Source organism: Sorex fumeus, unplaced genomic scaffold (assembly GCF_029834395.1).
Source record: "Sorex fumeus unplaced genomic scaffold, SorFum_2.1 ptg000002l, whole genome shotgun sequence".
Lineage (NCBI taxonomy): Eukaryota > Metazoa > Chordata > Mammalia > Eulipotyphla > Soricidae > Sorex > Sorex fumeus.
In genome coordinates this window covers 73,130,562-73,151,928 of record NW_026606059.1, presented here as the reverse complement: position 1 = coordinate 73,151,928, position 21,367 = coordinate 73,130,562, and the positions used below count along the sequence as shown (strand labels likewise).

The 21,367-nt window shown below is 36.2% G+C and overlaps 1 protein-coding gene across 1 annotated transcript in view; it reads right to left on the bottom strand.

Annotated features, from left to right (window-relative positions):
• Window positions 1-401: 401 nt before the first annotated feature.
• The window catches only part of EIF3E (eukaryotic translation initiation factor 3 subunit E), a 39,412-nt gene continuing 18,446 nt past the window's right edge, over window positions 402-21,367 (bottom strand). Inside the window, exons 7-13 of the mRNA XM_056111156.1 lie at window positions 21,032-21,156; window positions 14,983-15,109; window positions 14,046-14,147; window positions 12,562-12,671; window positions 2,187-2,289; window positions 1,773-1,907; window positions 402-584 (exon numbers count right to left, since the gene is read on the bottom strand). Coding sequence (XP_055967131.1) covers window positions 546-584; window positions 1,773-1,907; window positions 2,187-2,289; window positions 12,562-12,671; window positions 14,046-14,147; window positions 14,983-15,109; window positions 21,032-21,156 — 741 coding nt within the window. The 3' untranslated portion in view covers window positions 402-545. The remainder of the gene's footprint in view (window positions 585-1,772; window positions 1,908-2,186; window positions 2,290-12,561; window positions 12,672-14,045; window positions 14,148-14,982; window positions 15,110-21,031; window positions 21,157-21,367) is intronic.

Genomic DNA, 21,367 nt, shown 5'->3' with positions numbered 1-21,367 from the left:
TTGATGCAGCAATTAAAATGTATGGAATAGAAGCCTAAGTAACAACCTGTATGGATTTAAAGGGCATTGAGTGCAAAAGCTACCCTCTAAAAACCATAAATCTGAAGCCAGAGGGGTAGTATAGGGTTGATAAGGCTCTCGCCACGCATATGACTAAACCCAACTGAATCCCAGACAGCACACATGTTCCCCCAAAGCCAGGAGCAAGCTCAGAGCACCCCCAGGTGTGGCCTCAAGCCAATAATTAAATATATAAAATTGTTAAATTATAAAAATTATTTTTTAAAAGGGGAGAAAATAGATTAGGCTACATGGTAACTAGCATTTCTGCAACATCTTGTGACCTTATCAAATAAATTGCTGAAACAAACTTATGCTTACACACAAGAAAATTCACCAGATACAACGAAACAGCCAATTTTATTTAAATTTCCAAAATTATATTCAATATGCTAGTTTTTTTTAAATGTCATCCTTTATATAATGGTTTCATTAGTTCATCTTTCTTTTTTTCAGTTTTTTTTCATCCCCTTCTTTACAGGTCTTCAGTAAAAGCCAGAATCTTGAGTAGCCCAGTTTGGAGCCTAAAATATACAAAGAATCATTAAGGTGAAAACAAACATACTTTCTGAAAAAGCTAGCAGGAAAAGGTGATACTGGCATTTTCCTTACATTTTCAAGATTTTTAATCATCTCTGCAGTTACTGAATGTCAGATATCCTACTCAGAATAATATATCATCTAATAAAATTTTTGAATGATCATAAGCTGTAATAAATATGAACAAAAATGATACTGACATGCAGAAATATTCACACAAAAGCAGTTTTCCAGGGGCCAGAGATATGACAAAAGTGGTAGAGAACATTATCTTACATGTGTAAGGTTCTGGGTTTAATCCTTGACACAATGTGACCAACTCCCAACCACCGGCACTGCAGGATATGGTCCCCATGACATACTTTAAAAAAGTTATTTTCCAGATTCAATTATTCTAGACTTGGATGGAATAAGCATGACTCTTTCTTCTTATAAAACTAAGAACTGTTCTAAGGACATAAACTTGCTGCTGAAACCTCAACCAAATAAAGTCCTTGAATGTCCTACAACTGCTTCCTAAAAATTTCCTACCCTCTAGTTACACATAATCATAATGTCCTCTAGTTACACATAATCATAATGTCTAAAGAACTTTGAAAGTGGTTAGGATTCCAAGTATTATAATCACATTGCTTTAATATCACATTCCTTTAATACCTAATCACATTGCTTTATTATCTAACATGTAGGATAATTTCTACCAAAAAGGGGTACAGATATTCTGACATGAATATATATAAGATTAAATTTTATAAAATCCACACTGATATACACAAGATCAATATTTAATGAAAGTGGTTCTTTATATTTAAAAAGAACACACATCTAGAGCACTTGAGGAGATATACATGCAAGTTATCATGTTAGCATCAAAATGTATTGAAAACCCTGAGAAAACAAGTTAATAAAGTCAAAGGAAGAATTAAAGAAAAACTGTTACAATAAACTAGGAACACTATTTTCAGTTTCCTTAAAAATACTGCATAATACATCTAAGAAAAGATTTTCTAAGTTCAGTAGTTTCTAAAACAAAATGTTCATATGCCTAAAAAAATTTATATATATAAAAAAACACATACAACAGATATCAAAAGTTCTTATTTCAAGTCCCTGCAACATTTAACATTACATTAATGCTAAATATCAGAAAGAATAGGAAACGTGTTTCTTACCTCTGATCTACTATTCTGATTAAGTTTCTTCTCAATATTCATGGCCAACATTTGGCTTCTAAATGAGAGGCTTTTAGTTTTTTCAATCACTTGCTGATAGGGTGACACAGCATTGTTACCCATAACCACATGACCCTAAATTGAGATAGAGGAAAACAAATACTGTAATGTGAGTTTCCCAAGTCAGTCATGGGCCTGCCCCAACAACACACGACTGCTGCACATAGTCTTTATGTGATGTGCAATGATAATAACATTCACCCAACAACAAATAGTACACTGCCATTAACCACAAAGCAACAGCAGTCACTAAAACAAAGCAAGTAATAGAATGCCTAATTGGCTATCCCACCCAAATATAAACGAATTAGCAACTGATTACCTAGTGTGTCATGTAACAAGCATAATACTCACCAACTTAGAATCAATCTTCGCATCCAGTCTTGCATTTCTAATCAAATTTACAATCCATCTTTCAGCTTCTTCTGGAGTCATATTCAGTTTATCTGCCAACATACTAATGAAAAAGGCAAAAGATTAGTTGGTCCTAAAAACTTGTATGTACTCATGACTTTGACCCATATCCTGCATAAACATATATTCTCAGCATTCATATATTCAACTCAAAAGTTGGCAAGCCCAACACTCGGCTGTCACTCTCAGGATAAGCAGGAAGTGGTCATAATCCAGGTGAAATGTGCACAAGAGAGTCGCAGTCTCTACACAGACAGACTCCTGACTGAGCGCATCTAAGTCCCACAGAACAGGTTTCCTCTGAGACCAGGCACAAGCAAGGCAAGGATGGTCACTTTTTCTGTCACTGTCACTGTCCTCCCGTTGTTCATCTATTTGCTCGAGCAGGCCCAGTAACATCTCCATCGTGAGACTTGTTACTGTGTTTGGCATATCGAATATGTCACGGGTAGCTTCCCAGGCTTTGCCATGCGGGCGAGATACTCTTGGTAGCTTGCCGGGCTCTCCGGTCACTTTTTCTACTATGTAAAAGTTTTATGAAGTCCTTGCTATACCAATCAGTCAGGAAGAAAAAAAAATCAAAGCCATACAACTAGGAAAAGCTACTAAACTTGATGTTTACAGACGATATGATGAGACCCTGAATATTCCACTAAAAACTCTTAGAAACATGAAGTCAATACAACCAACCAGCATGGTATAAAATCAACATATAAAAATGTTGTATTTCTATATACAAATAACAAACAACAAACTAGAAGAAAATAAGACAATTCCATTTAAACTAGTGTTTCAAAACACCAAATACCTAGGAATCAACAAAGAATGGAAATGGTCAGTAATAACTGTGAAGTCACCATTAACAAAATAGAAGCAGACCAGGAAATGGAAAATATTGCCTATCCAAGGATTAGAAGAATAGACATTGTCAAAACAATCATGCTACTCAAAGCATCATACATATTCAATGCAATTCCTATCAAAATTCCAATGAGATTCTTCAAGGACTTGGAACAAACTACTAAAATTTGTAAGAAATTGTAAAACTCCCTGAATAGCTAAAGCTATTGGGGGATGGGAAGGATGGCATTTCTTAAATTGCAATCATTATATAAGGCATTACTGATTTAAACTGCAATGGAACATAACTGAGAGCCCAAAGAATAACCCTCGGATTTATGGACAGTTAATCCATGACAAAAGAGTTTGGTGCATGAAGTGGATCAAGAAAAGGCTCTTCAACAAAATGTGCTGGGAAATTTACAGGTGTGGAATAACTGCAAAAGTTGAGAAAACTGGAAAAAAAATGGATACATATCTCACACCATAGAAGTTAATTCAAAGTATGTGGAAGATTTTGCATTTTCATTCTCTCCCCCTCCTCTCCGCCCTTTCTTTCATTCTTTCTGGTTTTGGGGCCAGGCATAGTGGTGCTTATGGCTTAGTGCTGACTGTGCTCAGGGATCACTCCTGGCAGTGTACTGCAGACTGTTTGGGGTGCTGGGGATAGAATCCCTGTCAGCTATTTGCAAGGTAAGTGCCCTGCCCACTCACTGTACTCCAGCTGTGAATTAAAGAATTTCAGATCTGGGTCTGAGAGAGATCAAGAGGCTAGAGTGCATGTTTTGTATTCAGGAGGCTCAGGTTCAATATTACATGCTCTCTTAAGCACTGCAGAAAGTGACCCCGAGGAGTAAGCTGCGAGTGGCCCCTAGACACTCTTGGGTGTGGTCCAAGAAATAAAGGTTCCTTTTTCTCCAACATGTGTTCCTTTTTTGTTTTGACCACACACAGCAGTGCTCTGGAGGTACTCCAAGCTCTGTGTTCCTCTGGAGACCAAATGGTGCTGGGGATTCAAACCTGGGATTCCTACATGCAAAGCATGCACTGTATGGCCACAAAATTGTTTCTGTCAATGTAAGCCATCTTATTGTCATAGGTGTCATGGCGATATTTGATTTTCACTTATCTAATAATCTAAGCTATCTATTCAACCCTGTTTAATTTTATTTTTATTTATTTTTTTGCTTTTTTGGGTCACACCCGGCGATGCTCAGGGGTTGTTCCTGGCTCATGCACTCAGGAATTGCTCCTGGCGGTGCTCAGGGGACCATATGGGGTGCTGGGAATCGAACCTGTGTCGGTCATGTTGGCTGCTTGCAAGGCAAACACCCTACCCACTGTGCTATCACTCCAGTCCCCAACCCTTTTAATTTTTAATTGGGTTGATGTTTGTTGTTAAGAACTGTTTTTAACCTATTATACCCATGATGTGCAAATACTATTCAACATGCCATCTTTTCATTCTGCTTATAGTCTCAGGTTAATGTAGTTCATCTTTGCTTAAATTTCCCTTGTGATTCAGGCTGACTCTCCTAAGATATCTCTGATGCTGATGTCATGGAATTTTTCACGTATGCTTTATAGTTTGGGATCTTAAGAGTTAGGGCTTTAATACTGTGATTTTTATTCTTATAAGATAAAATCGCCCTTTCACTCTTATGCATGTAGCTGTCCAATTTTCCCAATATCACTGGAAAGGGCTTGCTACTAGGAAAGTCTGCTATTGAAGAGCTTTCATTTCTCTAGTGTATGATGTTGAAGTTAAATGTTAAAAAATATGTGGGCTTATTTTCAGGCTCTATGTATCTACTTTTATTTCAATACCAAATAGTCTTAATTACCATTACTTTGTAATCAAGTTTGAAGTCAGGTAACTTTATTCTTTCATACTTTGTTCTTCCATTTCTTTTCCACATAGGATTGCTTTACACTACTAGTCTGTTTGTTGGATTCCACATAAGCCCTAGCATTTTGGGGGTTCAATTTCTTCCTAAAATGACGTGTCTTTTATGTTAATTTTCCCCATCCATGCATAAGGAATGTCTTCCCATTCCTTTAGTATCTAGTATACTTTATTATGAAGATCTTTCTTTTTTTTTGAAATCCCTGTATATTTTAGTGTACTGCAGAGTATTTGTCATGGATGCAAGTGTCACTAACTGTATATAGGAATGCTAGAAATTTTCATATACTGATAATACAAGCAGCTATTTTAGTATAGTCACTGTTTCTAATAACTTTTTAATGGAGCCTGGCTTTTCTACATATATTACCATATCATGTGCAAACGATGCGTATCACATGCAAGTGAGCTCTAATCTGATTTACTTTAATTTTCTGAAATAAAAATTAAATATGATTCCTGATTTTGAAGAAAAATCTGTTTTTTATCAGTGAGTATGGTATTAGACCTAGTATACAGCTCTTATTATGTTGAGATACGCACTTTCTACATAAACCACCCTTTTTTTGGGTGATGCTGGGAATAGAATCCAGGTCTGACAGGTACAAAGCATGCATGTGCTTTACCACTGAGCCACATCCCTGGCCCTTCTATCACCATTATTGCTAGGAGTTTTAATCATGAATGGTTACTGAACCTTGTCAAATACTTTCTTAGTATCTAATGATAGAATCATGTTGTTTTTCTCTTATAACAGTGCATTTCATATTGATTTGTATAGGCTAAACCATCCTTTTGTCTCTAAAACAAAACTCATCCACTCGTGACATATGATCTTTTTGAATTCAATTTGCTAGTAGTTATTTTGAGAACGTTTGTATCTAAGTTCAGAGATATTTGTATGCAGTTTATTTTGGAGTGTGTGTGTGTGTGTGTGTGTGTGTGTGTTTCCTTATCTGATTTGGCTATCGGGGTTATAGAAGTCTAATAAAATGTATTTGGAAGTATCCCTTCTTGAATTTTTTGGGAAAAAGTCTGAGAATAGATCCAAGCGTCTCTTAAAAAAAAAATAGAAATGTTGAAGCTGGAGAGAATACAAAGGAGGGAAGATGCCTGCCTTATACACGGCCAACCCCAGTTCAATCTACTGCATCACATAAGATACCCTGAGCACTGTGGGCTTTGTGCCTCCTCCAACACGCTCTGTCAAATTAATCCATTTTCAAAATTTGACTATTGAGCCAGTATGTGGCTCTGTGGTCTTGCATGCATGCAAAGCTCAGGATTAGCACCCAACAATGGGGGTGGGCATGCTGAGATAGTACTTTAAACAGAAATTTTATTTCTAAAAATAAAGTCTGTTTCAAATGTTGTCCTAATAATAACAACACTCTGTTTAAACATACAGGATTTTTCTTTGTGCTTGCCATTTCCAACTCAATAAACAGCACCATCATAGTCTTCTTAGATGCCTCTTCCCAACTGTGGCACATCTCTGAAATTTTCGTCTCTATCTTTCTTAAAGCATTTATATTCTGCACTGACTTTCAGTATCATTCACCAAAATCTTTTTGTTGACTGATATGAATCAAACAACTGATGTACCACACACAGAATGCAACATATTATATACTTTTAAATTAATACCCAGGGAACATTCTAGTTGAAACTAGATTTAATTATGATTTTCTAGTTTCCTAAATAATTTACTTCTTAGACTCCCATTATCTACTTTATCAGGTTAGTCCTACTACAATCCACTAAGCAGCTTATCCTCAAAATATTAACAAAACCTTTCGAAACATTAACAAAACTCTCAAAAGAAAAAAGTAAAAATTCCAACTTCTAAGTTCTTACTCATGGTACTCTACAATTTAGCAACCATCTAGTTTTCCAACCACCCACTAATCTCCTCTATGGCACAACATGCCAGCCAACCAAACCAATTCTCTTCTTTCTGTCATTCATTCAACAAAATATAAACCAGGTTAAACTGCTAGTGATAAAATACAGTCTGTTCCCCACTTCTACCAAATATGAGTTGAACCTCAGAGACTGGAACAATCACACAATGCCCAGATATATAAATATTTTAAGAGGGTGATGAAAAAGTTTAAGAAATTACATAACACACACACACACACACACACACACACACACACAAACACACACAGAGTTAAGGGACGATTTCAAAAAAAGTATTTAATTTCAAATTTTTTAAATAACAGAGCTTCGTTTTCTTAAATATTTCCAGCTATTAATGCCGATTTTTTTCCCCAAGCTTCAATCTTTCATAACCTCTGTCTGCTGGACCATGCCATAGGTCCTTATTCTTTATACCTGTATCTTAAGCAAATAAAGATTTGGGATAGAGCATCTGGCATGACCCTGAATAGCCTTGCTTTCCAGATTTAACTTGACAGGCTTCATTAATCTCAAATACTACTGAGGCATAAAGACATGGAATCTTCTGCTTTTCAATGAAGACTGTGACCAAATGCTTATCATATCCAAAGTACTCTCATCCTTTATAAAGACATACAATGATAAAGGTAAGTGTTAAATGTAGACTGTCCTTAACTATAAGATTAGGAGGAACTGGGATAAAATTTAGAAATTTATCACTAAATTTTCCATCTTAAGTAAAAAGTAAGAACTATACTAATTTATAGTCAGCAGAATTGTGATAACTCTTATCTCCATCTGAAAATAAATCTTCATTTCTCATTAATATCAGAGAGCAAATTAAAATATTAAGCTGCCATGAGGCAATAAAAAATAGAAGAAAAATATAAATTGCCATTTAATAAAATAAGCAAAAAAGCAGACTTCATAACTTAAAAAAAAATATGCAAGAGTGCTGGCAAATACCTTCCATGAAAAGCCAAAACTTAGTCCCAGTAGGGACATAATATTAATGTATGCGCTAACATGTTTATCATACACATTCAAAATATTACTTACACACTATTTTTATCTACAACTAAAAGTTGGTCCAAGAATTACTCTAGAACAGCTTTGCAATTTCAGAAACACACCATATCTGATAAACTATTCAGCTACACTAAATTAAATCCTACCACAGTAATGTTTTGTGACAGATGTTGCATACTTTATGATAAACAGATTTGTAACTTATCCTACTAGTCTATAGGCTTGTATATAAGTGAATAAAAACATTTTTAATATGCATGTTATAAAGATATGACTCTCATATGTACTTACAGCCATTTAGTCAAAAATCTATCATCAAAATGTTCCAAATTGCAAATGGAAAGAATTGCTTAATAAACAATCACAGATTTTATAATACAAATCTAGTCAGAATTTCATATGATTCCACTGGGGCAAACAATGGTCAGAGATAAATCTTTCCCCCATCCCTATTAAAAAAAAAAAAAAAAAAAAAAAAGATCAAATGCTGATTCAGAGAGACCAGTACTTCAGGTAAGGCTCCTGCCTTGTACACAGGCAACCTGAGTTTGATCCTTGTATGTGTATGGTTCCTCAATTCCCAGAAGTGACCCCTAAGAATAGAGCTAGGTGTAAACTAAGCCCTGAGCACAGTCAGGTGTGGCCCCCAAACAAAAGAAACCAAGACCCCCCCCCCAAATCATGTACTATTAGCTAACCTGAGGCAAAGATAGGCCAACATAAGCTGGAGTATTTTGTTTTAATTAGTACAGAGTTACAAGTCTTAGAGTTTAAAGTCCTTTAAAAATCATCTGAGTTTTCTGAAACTATCCATTTAGACCCCCTTCTCTGATTTTCTAATCTATAAATTATGTCCATATCATTCTCTCTTCCTTCTTCAAACTGCCCTTCTTGATCTTTCTTCAAAATACTTAATTTGCAACTTTATATCTACTTTCTACGTTTTTCTAGATTTTAAGCTCTATGAGGGAATACTTCCTACTTTCATCCTAAAGCCAGGACTGAAGGTCACTCATTCACATTGCTGTTATTTCTTTATTGAATAGTTATAGTAGTTCTGCCATTAATCATAGTGTGACCGCAACACACAGCACATTTTACCTCTTTAGGAAGACTGAACAACATCTTTAAAAACAGTTTTGATACATATTTGAAATGATAAAATGAGAGAAGTGGAGACTAAATGAGTAATGTTCTCTATGGACAGCAATGTTCTGCATTTGACTTGATCAGTATATGGTTTGTCAGATACTAACAATGAAGGAAGCCTTAATGACATAGGAGACCTGTATGTGACTCTATTATAGGCTCAAAATTGAAAGTATAATAAAAAAATGCAAAAAAGAACCAAAAAGAAGCTTTAAAAAATACAGGTCTAGGACAGATAGAACAGCAAGTAGGGAATTTGCCTTGCACGCGCCAATCTGGATTCAATCTCTAGCATCCCATATGGTCCCCCCAAGCCACCAGGAGTGATTCCTGAATGCAGAGCCTAGAGTAACCCAAGGAATAACCCCTGAATACAGCCAGGTATGGCCTAAACAACAAATAAAGGAAACAGAAAAAATACAGATGTTTGATATTCCCTCAGAAACATTTAGGACTTGGGATGATTTATTCACTTCTGAATTTGCATTTAGAAGTATGAACCACTAAGTTACATCAATGATTACCCATACCTAACTGCAAAGAATTACTAGAGCTTTAAATGTGGATTTTACAGATTTTTGACTCCAGAAATTTTAATTGGGAAGATCTGGGATAAAGTCAGAGTTATTTCTTTTGTTGTAAAAAAATTCTCCAGATGATGTGGGTGTACAGCTATGTTTTAAAAGCTCAAATTAGGGAACAATGATTTTTTTCCGATATATTTTTAAGACATTAGCTTTTGTTGGTCACTCCAAGACCGACGATACATTATTGTGGATTTCAAGTCCATCTAAGTAAGATGTTTGCTTTAAAAAGTCCAATTTAAATGGTTAATTATTTTCAGCCATATTCCTAGCCCATTAGGGAAGTTTTAAAACATGAAGATGCTGTCAATGTTGTCCTTTGGATAAAGTCTGACTGGACACCTTCCCCCAGCTCTCATTATTGCTTTAAACACTCCCCCCCCCCCCCCCACTAACTTTCTGTTCTCTTTACCTTCTGAAAGCATTATAGTTTAAAGCTATCAAAATACTGATTTTCACTCTATTACTCTAGCAGGCTGTAACCATGTACTTCGAAATGTTCTCAATTCCAGATGTGCTTTCGGTTTAGCACCCTTAAAGCACAGCATAATACAGCATCATGGCATAGCATATTTAGAAAATCTGGTCCAGAAAGAGTTTGTGGTTGCTTTACAGAACATGTATTTCTAAAATAAGATAATACAAAGTCTAAAGCAGAGTATAACAAGGTTTCTTTATCTTCTGGTTCAAATAATGACTAAAAACTTGACATCTGTAGATACAAATTACTCAGACTGAAAAAAAATTAGTAGAGGTGTAGTAATTAATAATGCCAAAGAACTATCAGCCTAGTCTCTGTCATTAAGTAAGATTTAAGCTACTCAATTTCTCTTAGCCTTAAGTTTACTGACTATAAAGAAAGAATTACCACACAACAGTGCTCTACCAAACCAGATTTTGTAAAATTGTGTTTCTTTATAAGCCTTAGGGTTCCATAAAGATGTCTGAACAGCTGGGAGTTGGGGGTTTAAGGAGTTATAGTGCAGACTCCGCAAAGTGAAGAGGCTCTAATTTCATCATCAGTCTGCCTATCTATATACTTTATATTTGCATTCTTATATACCCATGTCTAACATTTCATTTTGAAATAATGTGTTCACAGGCTTACATTTACACCACTTTTTTTTTACAAATATGATTTAAAAACCATGATTTGAGCACCTTAGATCAATGAGTGCTCAACAGATACATGTGGATACTGGAGACTGCACTGAAAAATGCAAACAGAAAACACTGACATCGCTGCAGAAAGTTCTACTGCAGTCCTACTGTAAATGATTAAATGATTCAGTAACTGCTTTTAGGTTATAAGCATCTTAACTTCTTCCCATTTCAAAAATTTTCAGTTATCAGTTGAAGAAAATGAAGCCATCTATGTATTCAAACCATCTAATTTAGTAAATTATTTCTCAACTAGCCAGAAGTTTAAACAACCTAAGAACCAAGACTATCACTAGGAAGTACACAATTTCTGAATTTTAGAAAGTCACCAGAATTTTTGTTTTTGTGCAACTCTGGCAGTGCTCAGAGCTTACCTGACTCTGCACTCAGGAATCACTCCTGGCTGACTCAGGGGGACCATAAGGGGTACTGGGGATTGAACCTAGGTCCGGCATGTGCAAGACAAATGCCTTACCTGCTGTACCATCACTCCAATCCCCCCTCCCTTTCCAAAATCACTACAATTTTAAAGCTACAAGAAACAATCCAAACTCTAAGAACTAGAGAGCTATCAAATAAAATGATCAAAACCCACACTGAAATATTTTAACTCTGAGGTAATGATATATCACACAATAGTTCAGGATAAATGCCAGTGACCAGATTCGAATAAGAAACAGGAAAAATGCAGCAAGGAAAATCAAAATATTAGCACACTTCTTTCACAAGCCCCAATTTCACAGAAAGAAGGGACGGTGAGAAAGGGGAGGAAAGAGAAGAGGAGAGGAGGGAAGAAGAATGCTAGAATTCACTGAATTATTTTCTATTAGCAGACAGAACTAGCTCTATTTTCACTGCTAATAACATACTATAAATCTTCATGCATTCTTTAAGAGATTTCCACTTTAAAAAGTATATGTCTGCTAACTACAGTAAAGTACTAACAAAACTGAAGTCAACTTTCAATTCCCATAGTAATATTTCTATGATCACACTATCCTACCAGAATAACCACTTCAATGACAACCACTAAATTAGGCAAGCAAATCTGTATGCCTTAGCAAAAAGAAATGACACTAAAGAAAACTAGTCTACACACAATTCCTAAGAGGCTAACATTAAAGTAGGTTTTCAACATTTATAGAGTATTTACTGCTTGACTTCATCTGTAGCCCAGGGCATTAGTAATTATTCAAATTCTAATATATAAAATTAGTTTCTAATAAGTTATGTAAGTTTCACAACTTCCCCCCAATAATCTTCTCACACAACAGAGAAAATTTCAACTAAAATTCACTATAATTTTTCCATGTTTCAACATTTTAGGATGTCATAGAACTTTGCTATAAGAGAATTCAAATATATAATTAAATAAAACAAACTCAATTAACTGAAATGATTGCCAAATGTGGTCTTTCAACAGAATTTCCGATTTACTAAGGACTAATTCCTTAATTTGAACCCCTACAAATACCATTCTAAAACTGGTTAATCTTCCCCCTGTCCCAAGGTGTCTTAAGGTTTTCGTTTTAAAACATGCTATGCCACACACAGGAGCTATGCCTCTACAAACCTTTATCTCTATATAAGATAGTTAAATTAGTAGAACATGTCACAATTCAAACAAAAGTTAGCACTTACATACTCATCAGATTTGTTTCAATTAACTGAACTCCTATGTACACGTAAATTTACAGGACTGTAAAAGCAGAAAATGTAAATCAAACCAAGGTGCTCTTACTTAATACTAATACACTGGTGGATGCGACAAAAAGTCTCAAATATGAAGAGACGAGCGTTTTCTATGAAATCCTCGAGACAAGCCACCAAGAAGAAGTCATTTACAAGCACCTATGTGTATAAAACAAAAGAAAATAATGACACAAGTGATTTTTAAAAATTACCACATTTTATTGTTCTATTTCCAATTCTGTCACAAGTATCACCATTTTCACACCACTTTCTAGAACACTGTGTTCAGGTCTCTTATATTTTCATCAATAAGTTATATAAGGAAAAAAAAAACCCCTAATATTCACAATATTTCTCTATTCCATTGAAGACTTTAAGAACTTTGTGACAAAGCTCTCTTGTCTAATTATTCAAAGTGATACAAAGATAACCTATCTTTTCTATTAAAAATAGTTATGAATGAACTAAGGACATATATTTGTTGATGTGGCAGTAAGTAGACAACAAAAGAAAAAACTTTAAGGGATAGCTCCTATTTCACAGACAGCTGTCATAACCAAATGTCCTAACTTCAAGAAAAACTACCAACTGTCCTTCAGTTTCAACTAGATCTAGATACTTGGGGGAGTGGGGGGAGCAGTATTACATAAGTCAGACACGACTACATTAACACGAGGTACCTACACTAGATTCCTATTCATATTTTTTCAATGTTCAAAACTTAACTCTCCCTATCTTCACCTTAGAGAAGTAATATTAGACCTTGATCAAACTCTGCTCATTTGCCTACTAACATCTGAGCTCAAAACTAAACGTAAGTGGCCAATGATTTGACTCAAATGATGGAGCAAAAGTCCTTCCTGTCTGTTCAAGGCCCTGAATTTAGTGTCTGACACCACAGACAGTGGCCCTGCTGGCCCCACATATGGCACCCAGACTTGAACATCCAAGAATGACTTCTAGAACAATAAAAAATAAAATTGATGAGACTTGTGAATTTGGTAAACGTATTAAATATAAACAAATTCTTACATTTACTTAAACTTGCAAATTTATTAAAAATAAACAGCCTCTCAGTTGCTGAGATGCTTCAGTTTCTATCAGAAGATACCAATTATAAAACTCATACTTTAGTAAGCTTGATGGTTTATAATAAATGCTAAATATGATTTTAAAAAGTCCAAAGATGTATAACCCACTTAATTCAATAAATTGAGAATCAAGTCCAAAATGTGCAATTCAATTGTACAACCCTGTCCAAATAGTTGAAATATTTCACAATATTTAAATACAAAATTTATGGGTATAAACTACAAATTTTATAATACATCTAATGTTTCAATAAACTGGAAAAAAGTGCACATGACAACAATATGAAAAACTATCAGTACGGCACATTTCTAAACAATCTCCCATTTTATGATTAGTACTTCTGATAATCAAATTATTTTTTAAAAAACAGTGTAAAGTTAATTTTTAAAATATCCAGAAATTTAAGAGTATTATTAATTTAAGGTCAAATTTTATACTTACTGATTCACATTCTCTCAGCTTTTTCTGAGCCCCATCAAAGTCAAAGTTAACATATAGGCATTCAACAAATTCAGTAATTGGGTCCTTGTATGTATAAGACTCCTATAAAATTACATAAAAGGTCAAGATCTATTTGATTCTAAATTGTTTTAGTAGACCAGCCCAAGAACATACCAATATTCTTGTTTTCTCCTATGTTCCCATTAATTTCTAGTAAACTGTCTTTTATTCTCAAAGCAATTGCTCATATCCTGATTCAGACAACACTAAGCATGCAAGGCCTTCCATAAAAAAGTTCTCTAATTTCTTGTTCTACAGCCTCTCTAAAAGCTTTCATATTTCATTTCAGAGAATATTGTTTCCCTTACTCAATAATCAATGATAAATAGCTCACAAAGAGGGATATTCATACCCTCTGGGTGATTTTTTTAAGTGAATTCTCTTTGTACATAATCTGTTAAGTCAAATATAAAGTTCCTTTTTCTACCCACAGCTATTGCTAAGAAACACTGAAAATCAAAGAGGAGGACTGCAGCTTTTACAGAATTTAATAGACTACTAATGTTGCATGTAAAAATTACTCCTCTGGAATAAAGCAGGTACGGTCATTTCTGGCTCCAGATTCTTTTACTCTTTGTAAGAGCAATACTAATATGCAATGTGTATTAAGTACCCACCTAGCAAGGGTAATACTCATTGATATCACATCTAACACAAGCATATTTTGCACTTAAAGATAGCAAGAGCCCACTGGGGGCTTAATTTTTTTGTAAACTTAAAAAAAGTACTGTATGTCTGAAACCCAATCATGAACAACTTTGTAACTGTGTATCTCACAATGATTGAATTAAAAAAAAAAAACAACTGAATCATACTTTAGAAAAAAAGTTTAAACCTCAAATTTAAAAAAAAAAAGAATGCCAATTTTCATTGTTACCTGTTGAATAACTTTGACCAGATCTTTTAGCACCTGCCGTCGTTTCCGAACATCCTTGTTTGTTATCACTGCTGTAGTCAAATAGCGGAGAATATGTGGACACATTGTCTGAATTGCATTAAGATACCTAAGGAAAAAAATGGAAACCTATTTAGTACTAAAGATCTAATAATCTTATTAGTACTAAATAAACTTATTTAGTACTAATTATAAATATGTTACCTAAACTACCAGTGATACTTAATAAGTTAAATAAATGAGAAGAGGAAATGTCTGACTAGTCTGTTAAGATTGTAATCCATGATTGCAAACACTTAAGAATATCTGAAGCCGGAGAGATATAAGTAAAGCAAGTAAGGCGCTTACTTGACTAGCACAGGGTTGATCTGAGCTGGGTTCCATCCTGGATATCTCATGTGGTCCCCCATCCCACCAGGACTGATTCCTGGATATAGAACCAGGAACTAAGCTCTGAGCCAATACTGAGTGTGAACCCCCACACCAGCATCACCACCGCCTTTTTTCCCTAAAGCTTGTAATTCCAAGGGAAAAAATGTTATCTGGTCCATGGAATCTAAATGATAAGGACAATGCCAGATGTTATTTATTACTCTGGAGTAATAAATTACTCTGGAGTACTCAGGAGATTCATAGAAAAGGCTAATAATCCTGTTATCAATGTTGAGTAAAAGAATTTTAGAAAGTCTTTAAATATGCTATTAGACTGCTTAATACTATGATAATTTTCAGTCACTCACCTAAGAGAAAAAAAAGTGAAAACTTTCTCTGCAGAAATTACTCATCAAAATCGGGTAACTGAACATGTACATTAAGGAATCAAGGGATAAAATACTGAAAATAAGGGAGAAGTAAATTTTAAGACTGCTAAATTAATTGGTAGTGCTTGAATTACAACAATAAATATAGATGTCGGGCAAATGTCAACAACAGTGCAGGGGCTAATTATTCAGCAAATGTTACTACGATTAGCTGGCCACCTTACATCAGAAATGCTTATCCTATAAATTATCCTACTCCATTACCTAAGATAGCTTTCAAATTTTTGTTCAATAAAGAGTAAGTGAGCACCTTTCATGACCAGGTCATGTACTAGGCTTAGGAAACTTTGTCTATTTCCTCATCTAAATATTTAAGTTTCTAACTGCCCACCCAGGTTCCACCTTCTATCACATAACCACTGCCACTTCCTCTTTCCCTCTTTAATTTAAAAGCTCATACCACATCTCCTATCATCTGTACAAACACCGTAAAATGTTTACCATTCAGGTGACCTGAGAATTTTGGTAATTACCTCACATACAATACTATCTAGCTACCTTTGAATTTCCTTGAAACAAGTCTAGTACTAAATAAAATATTCACCCGGGTATGGCAGATTGTACAGGGTTAAAGAGAGAGCACCTAAGTTTGATCCCCTGTACCACAGGGCTTCCCCCAAATATTGCTGTGCACTGCCAGTGTGGTCCAATGGCCCTGGAAGAAAGGGTCCAAGAAGCACCACATCCTCAGGCCCGAGGGCTGTACTGCTGGCACAATAAGCTGTGCATAATCATGAGTGGCCTTCACACTACATACGATGTTTCAAACATGACCAGGAGTAACCCCTGAACAGAGCAAGGAGCAACCCTGAGTACTTCTGGTTGTGGTCCAGCCCCACCCCAAAGTAGAAAAAACAAATTTTTAGAAAAAAAAATTTTTAGAAAAAAGATAACCTAAGCACATTAGCTAACAATTTCATCAGCTGAAAAACTAAGCCTGAGTTTAAAGCAGAATCTTCAAACTGCAATGTTCATTTGGCACAACTTCTTGCCAGGGATTTCACAAACAAGAAAGAATAAATGATTTTCTTAATGTGTTTAAAAAGTTTCCTTGGGGGGGCTGGAGCAATAGCACAGCAGGTAGGGCATTTGCCTTGCACGTGGCCAACCCGGGTTCGATCTCCAGCATCCCATATGAGTCCCCTGAGCACCGCCAGCGGTAGTTACTGAATGCAGAGCCAGGAGTAACCCCTGTGCATGGCCAGGTGTGACCCAAAAAGCCAAAAAAAAAAAAAAAAAGTTTCCTTGGTATTCATGAAATCCATTCATCATTTATCCCAAATTATACAGGGAAGCTCTACGTCAGAATTTCTTTTGACTTATCCTAACTTTATAGTATGTCTTCCTTGTTTTCATTGAAGGATGACTTCCCTGGGAAATAATTTTTATCTGTGAGTATAAGGTTGGGCTTAGCAAAATAAATGATAAAGGTCCAGCAAGTAACTTAGGTTCTGCATGCCTCAATTCAAAACCGAGATTATAGAGGAAAAGTTCTACTTTTAGAAAAAGAAAATAAATTTTTCTATTTTATTGATAAAACTCAAAAAATGTAATAATTGAGTATAGTCTCTTGAAACAAGGATATACTAATGAGGAATACAATTCTTTTATTGGGATAACTTTGCTTTGTGTTCAAAGTCAGAATTCTATTTCACTTGTGTCTCATACAACATTAGTTGCCATCAAAATGAACTCCTGCAAAGTAACATGCCCTGGTATCAGCCAATCTGTTAGAAGAATCCTTGCCAGTACACTGCTTGGCAAGTTGACTCCCCCCACCCCGCCCCACCCCGCCCTGCCCGCTTTAACCCTCTCAAGATACTAACAAAAGACAAATTCCAATCATTTTCATAGCATTTCAAGGGTAGTTTTGAATTTCTTTCATTTTTTGTCACTGTTTGCTCTGGGGCCACACCCAGCTCTGATCAGGGCTTCCTCCTGGCTCTGAAATCACAGATGACTCCTACTTAGCACATGGGACCATACGGGTGCTACAGTTGGAACTCAGTAGGATGCATATAAGGCTAGTACCCTACCTACAGTACTAACTCTCCGTCCCCACCGCTGGTAGTTTTGAGTTTCTGAATCCAAAGAAGTTTCATTTAAACTTTGTTCCTGTTAACCTTCCAAAATCACAAAATCCGTGGACTGACAACAGTAAAACTCACAGGAATAGATAACGTTTACTGATCACACTGCTGATTCAAATAGTAAACCATGAAGTGTTTTCCATGAAAACATAAGTGATGAATAAAGCAATTAATTTCATACTCTAAATGAGTTACACTTTCACAGGCTTTGTAAATTTGTACTATAAACCTTTTTCCTCCACATATATTCATCGTCAAAAATTTAGACACATCTTAAATCCCAATGTGAATTGAACCCTCTACCCTGCCCAGGAGCCACTAGAACAATCTAGAGGAGTTACAGTAGTCTTATGTGCATTCTGGGAGGAACTCAGTTCACTTAAAGGTGGTCTTGGGGGGAAGGGGAGGAATTCTGAGTGCCTTCTGCTCTGAAAAGGGCAAGGTGGGTCAGTAAGTGCAGGAGCCTCTGACTTTTACAGTACTAAATGAGTATGTTCTCAACTTTGAAAGTATTTTTCCTTGCCAGTTGTCCTATATTAAGGTTAATGAATAAATAATCATACACAGGGTAGACACAATATACAAAGCTTTAGGAAATAAACCTAATCTTGTCTTAAAAAAACATTGTATGAGACTAATACCCAAGGACAGTAGAAACGGGCCAGGAGGATAGGTCCATGATTGGAAGCCTGCCTCAGGTGCTGGGGAGAAGGCAGGTAGGATAGAGAGGGAACCACTATGGTAATGATAACTGAAAATGATCACTATGGATAAGAATTGCATGCTAAAAGTAGGTAAAGGAACAAACAAGATAACCTCTCAGCATCTGAATTGCAAACCATAATGTCCAATAATGAGGGAAGAGAGGAGACAGATCTGGGGGGAGGGAGAGAAAGGGAAATGAGAGATGCCTGCTATAGAGGCAGGCTGGTGGGATGGGGTAGCAGGAGGGAAACTGGGTCATTGGTGGTAGTAAATGTACACTGGTGGAGGGATGGGTTTTGGAACATGGTATGACTGCTGAAACCCGATCATGAACAGCTTAACTGTGTATCTCACGGTGAATCAATAAAAGATCATTTCTTTTTCTTAATTTTTTTATTTTCCATTTTAATGAATCATCGTGAGATACAGTACAGATTTACAAATTTGCATGATTACGTTTCAGTCAAAAAAAAAATAAAAACCCAAAACCAAAAATGTAGAAAAAAAGTGAAAGACAGACTAAAAGATAACACATTAAAAAAAAAAAAGACACTGGGATACCAGTAGATGAATTTTTAGACCAGACCTTCATATTTCTTAGGAGATTTTAATTATTTTTAAGGTAAGGTAAGGTAAAGGCCCTCCCGTTGATCGTCGATTTGCTCGAGCGGGCCCAGTAACGTCTCCATTGGAGACTTTGTTGTTACTGTGTCTGGCATATCGAACACTCTCGGTAGCTTGCCGGGCTCTCCGAGAGGGGCGGAGGAATCGAACTCGGGTCGGCCATGTTGGCCGCTTTAAGGCGAAGGCTAAATTACACATTATCTTGCTAACTGGAGTTTTTATTTTATGAGAGAAAAATTCACCTCCAAATTATTAGAATCTTCCATCTCTCTTTTTTTGGGTGGTGGGGGTAGGGTTCTTGGGTCACACCCAGTGATGCTCAGGGGTTACTCTTGGCTCTGCACTCAGGAATTACTTCTGTTGGTTTAGGGGGGAGGTGGGAGGGGAGAGTGTCCATATGGGATGCTGGGGATCAAACCCAGGTCACCCTGTGCAAAGCAAACAACCTACCCATTGCACTGCCCTAGCCACCATTTTCCCTATCTTTAAAACTTCTATGTTAATTTAAGCTGGTAAATTTGCAAAAATGCTGACTGAAACAATAATATGGTCACTTTTAAACTCAAACATATTTAAACAAATACCTCGGAAGAAGCTCAAGATGTCATCATGGGTTCTTCTCTCCCAACATCCTCAGAAATCAGTAACTGAGGTTTTCAGTGTCACGGGGTTAGAAAACGGAATAGGGCAGAAAAGCCGCTCATGCACCTTGGATGCAACCATGTCAGTACCTAGCACCATGCATGGTCCCAGAGGACTGCTAGGGGTCACTCCTGAGCACAGAGGCAGGAATGACCCTGGTGCACTACCAGGTGTGACCTAATTCCTCTGGTTGAATCCATGGCTCAGCAGCTGGTTGCCTGAGATAGCCAGGGGGAGCTTCTGAGCACTGCTGGATGAGGCAAAAAACTCAACAAGACCAGAGAGTTCAAGGTTCACCACCTTCTTTACAGAAGAATTTCATGAGGTGACAAACTGTAACATATAATCATCTATTCCATCAGAAAACCAGGTAGACAAATATAAATCATAAACTTAAGATGAAAAGTAGCTACCTCACTTAAACATGTAATCTAGAAAAACTGCTGTAACAACAAACTTTTAAAGTCTATGGGGAAAAAAGTCAGAATCAAGAAAAATAAATTAAGCCACAATGAAAGTCAAATCTTAGAAATGCCACCAAATGTTATATATGCTCCCCAAGCCATGATCACTGGCAAAAATACTGTGAAGATGAATATGCTAGGGCAACAAAATTTGATGCTGGGTGCCATTAAATAGAAGAAGCAAGAAAATAATAAATCCATACATGTACAGTAAACTTAAGAAAAGGCAAGAATTTATAACAGGAATGAATAGTCAAGAAAAGATTCTGGGTAAAGTCAAAAGATGCTAGTCCCCAAAAGATGAACCTCAACCCTTGTATCATAAGAGCATATACGTACCTTTATAGAAAACAAAAGATTAGAACATAAGGCCTGAAACCAAGATCATAAAAACCTTAAAATTCCTAGAATTACATTCACAAATCACGACCATCCTGTTATTTAGTGACTGCCTCGAGCAGGCCCCAGTAACTTCTCCTTCGTCCTAGCCCTGAGATTTTTTTTTTTTGAAGTGCCATATTCATGGCTCTTTCAGAGTTAGGAGAATGAGACCCATCATCATATTTTCTAATTAACAGCAAATCGAACATGAAAAGAAACACCAGACCGCCAGATAAGCTCATGGGGGGTGGAGAGGACAAACATTCACAATACAAAGCCAAAATTATACAGAAAAATAACTTACTGTGGCTGGTAAAGGAAAAGATCAATAATGTTATCACGCCCTTTGGGGTGGTTGAAGAAAACAAAGAGAGACCAGTGAATGAGCCATGTTCGCTGCTGCAGAGACTGGAGTGGAGAACTCACAGACTGAAGGATCAAAAACAAAGTATATGGGGAAAAATTAATATGAGAAACAAGCAAGGACAAGAAACATTGCTGATCTCATAATTCACTTAAAACAGCATCTTTAGGGCCTGAGCAATAGTACAGTAAGGCACTTGGCCCGGTTCGCTCCCTGGCACCCCACATGGTACCCTGAGTACCACCAGGAGTATTCCTAAAACCAGAACCAAGAGTA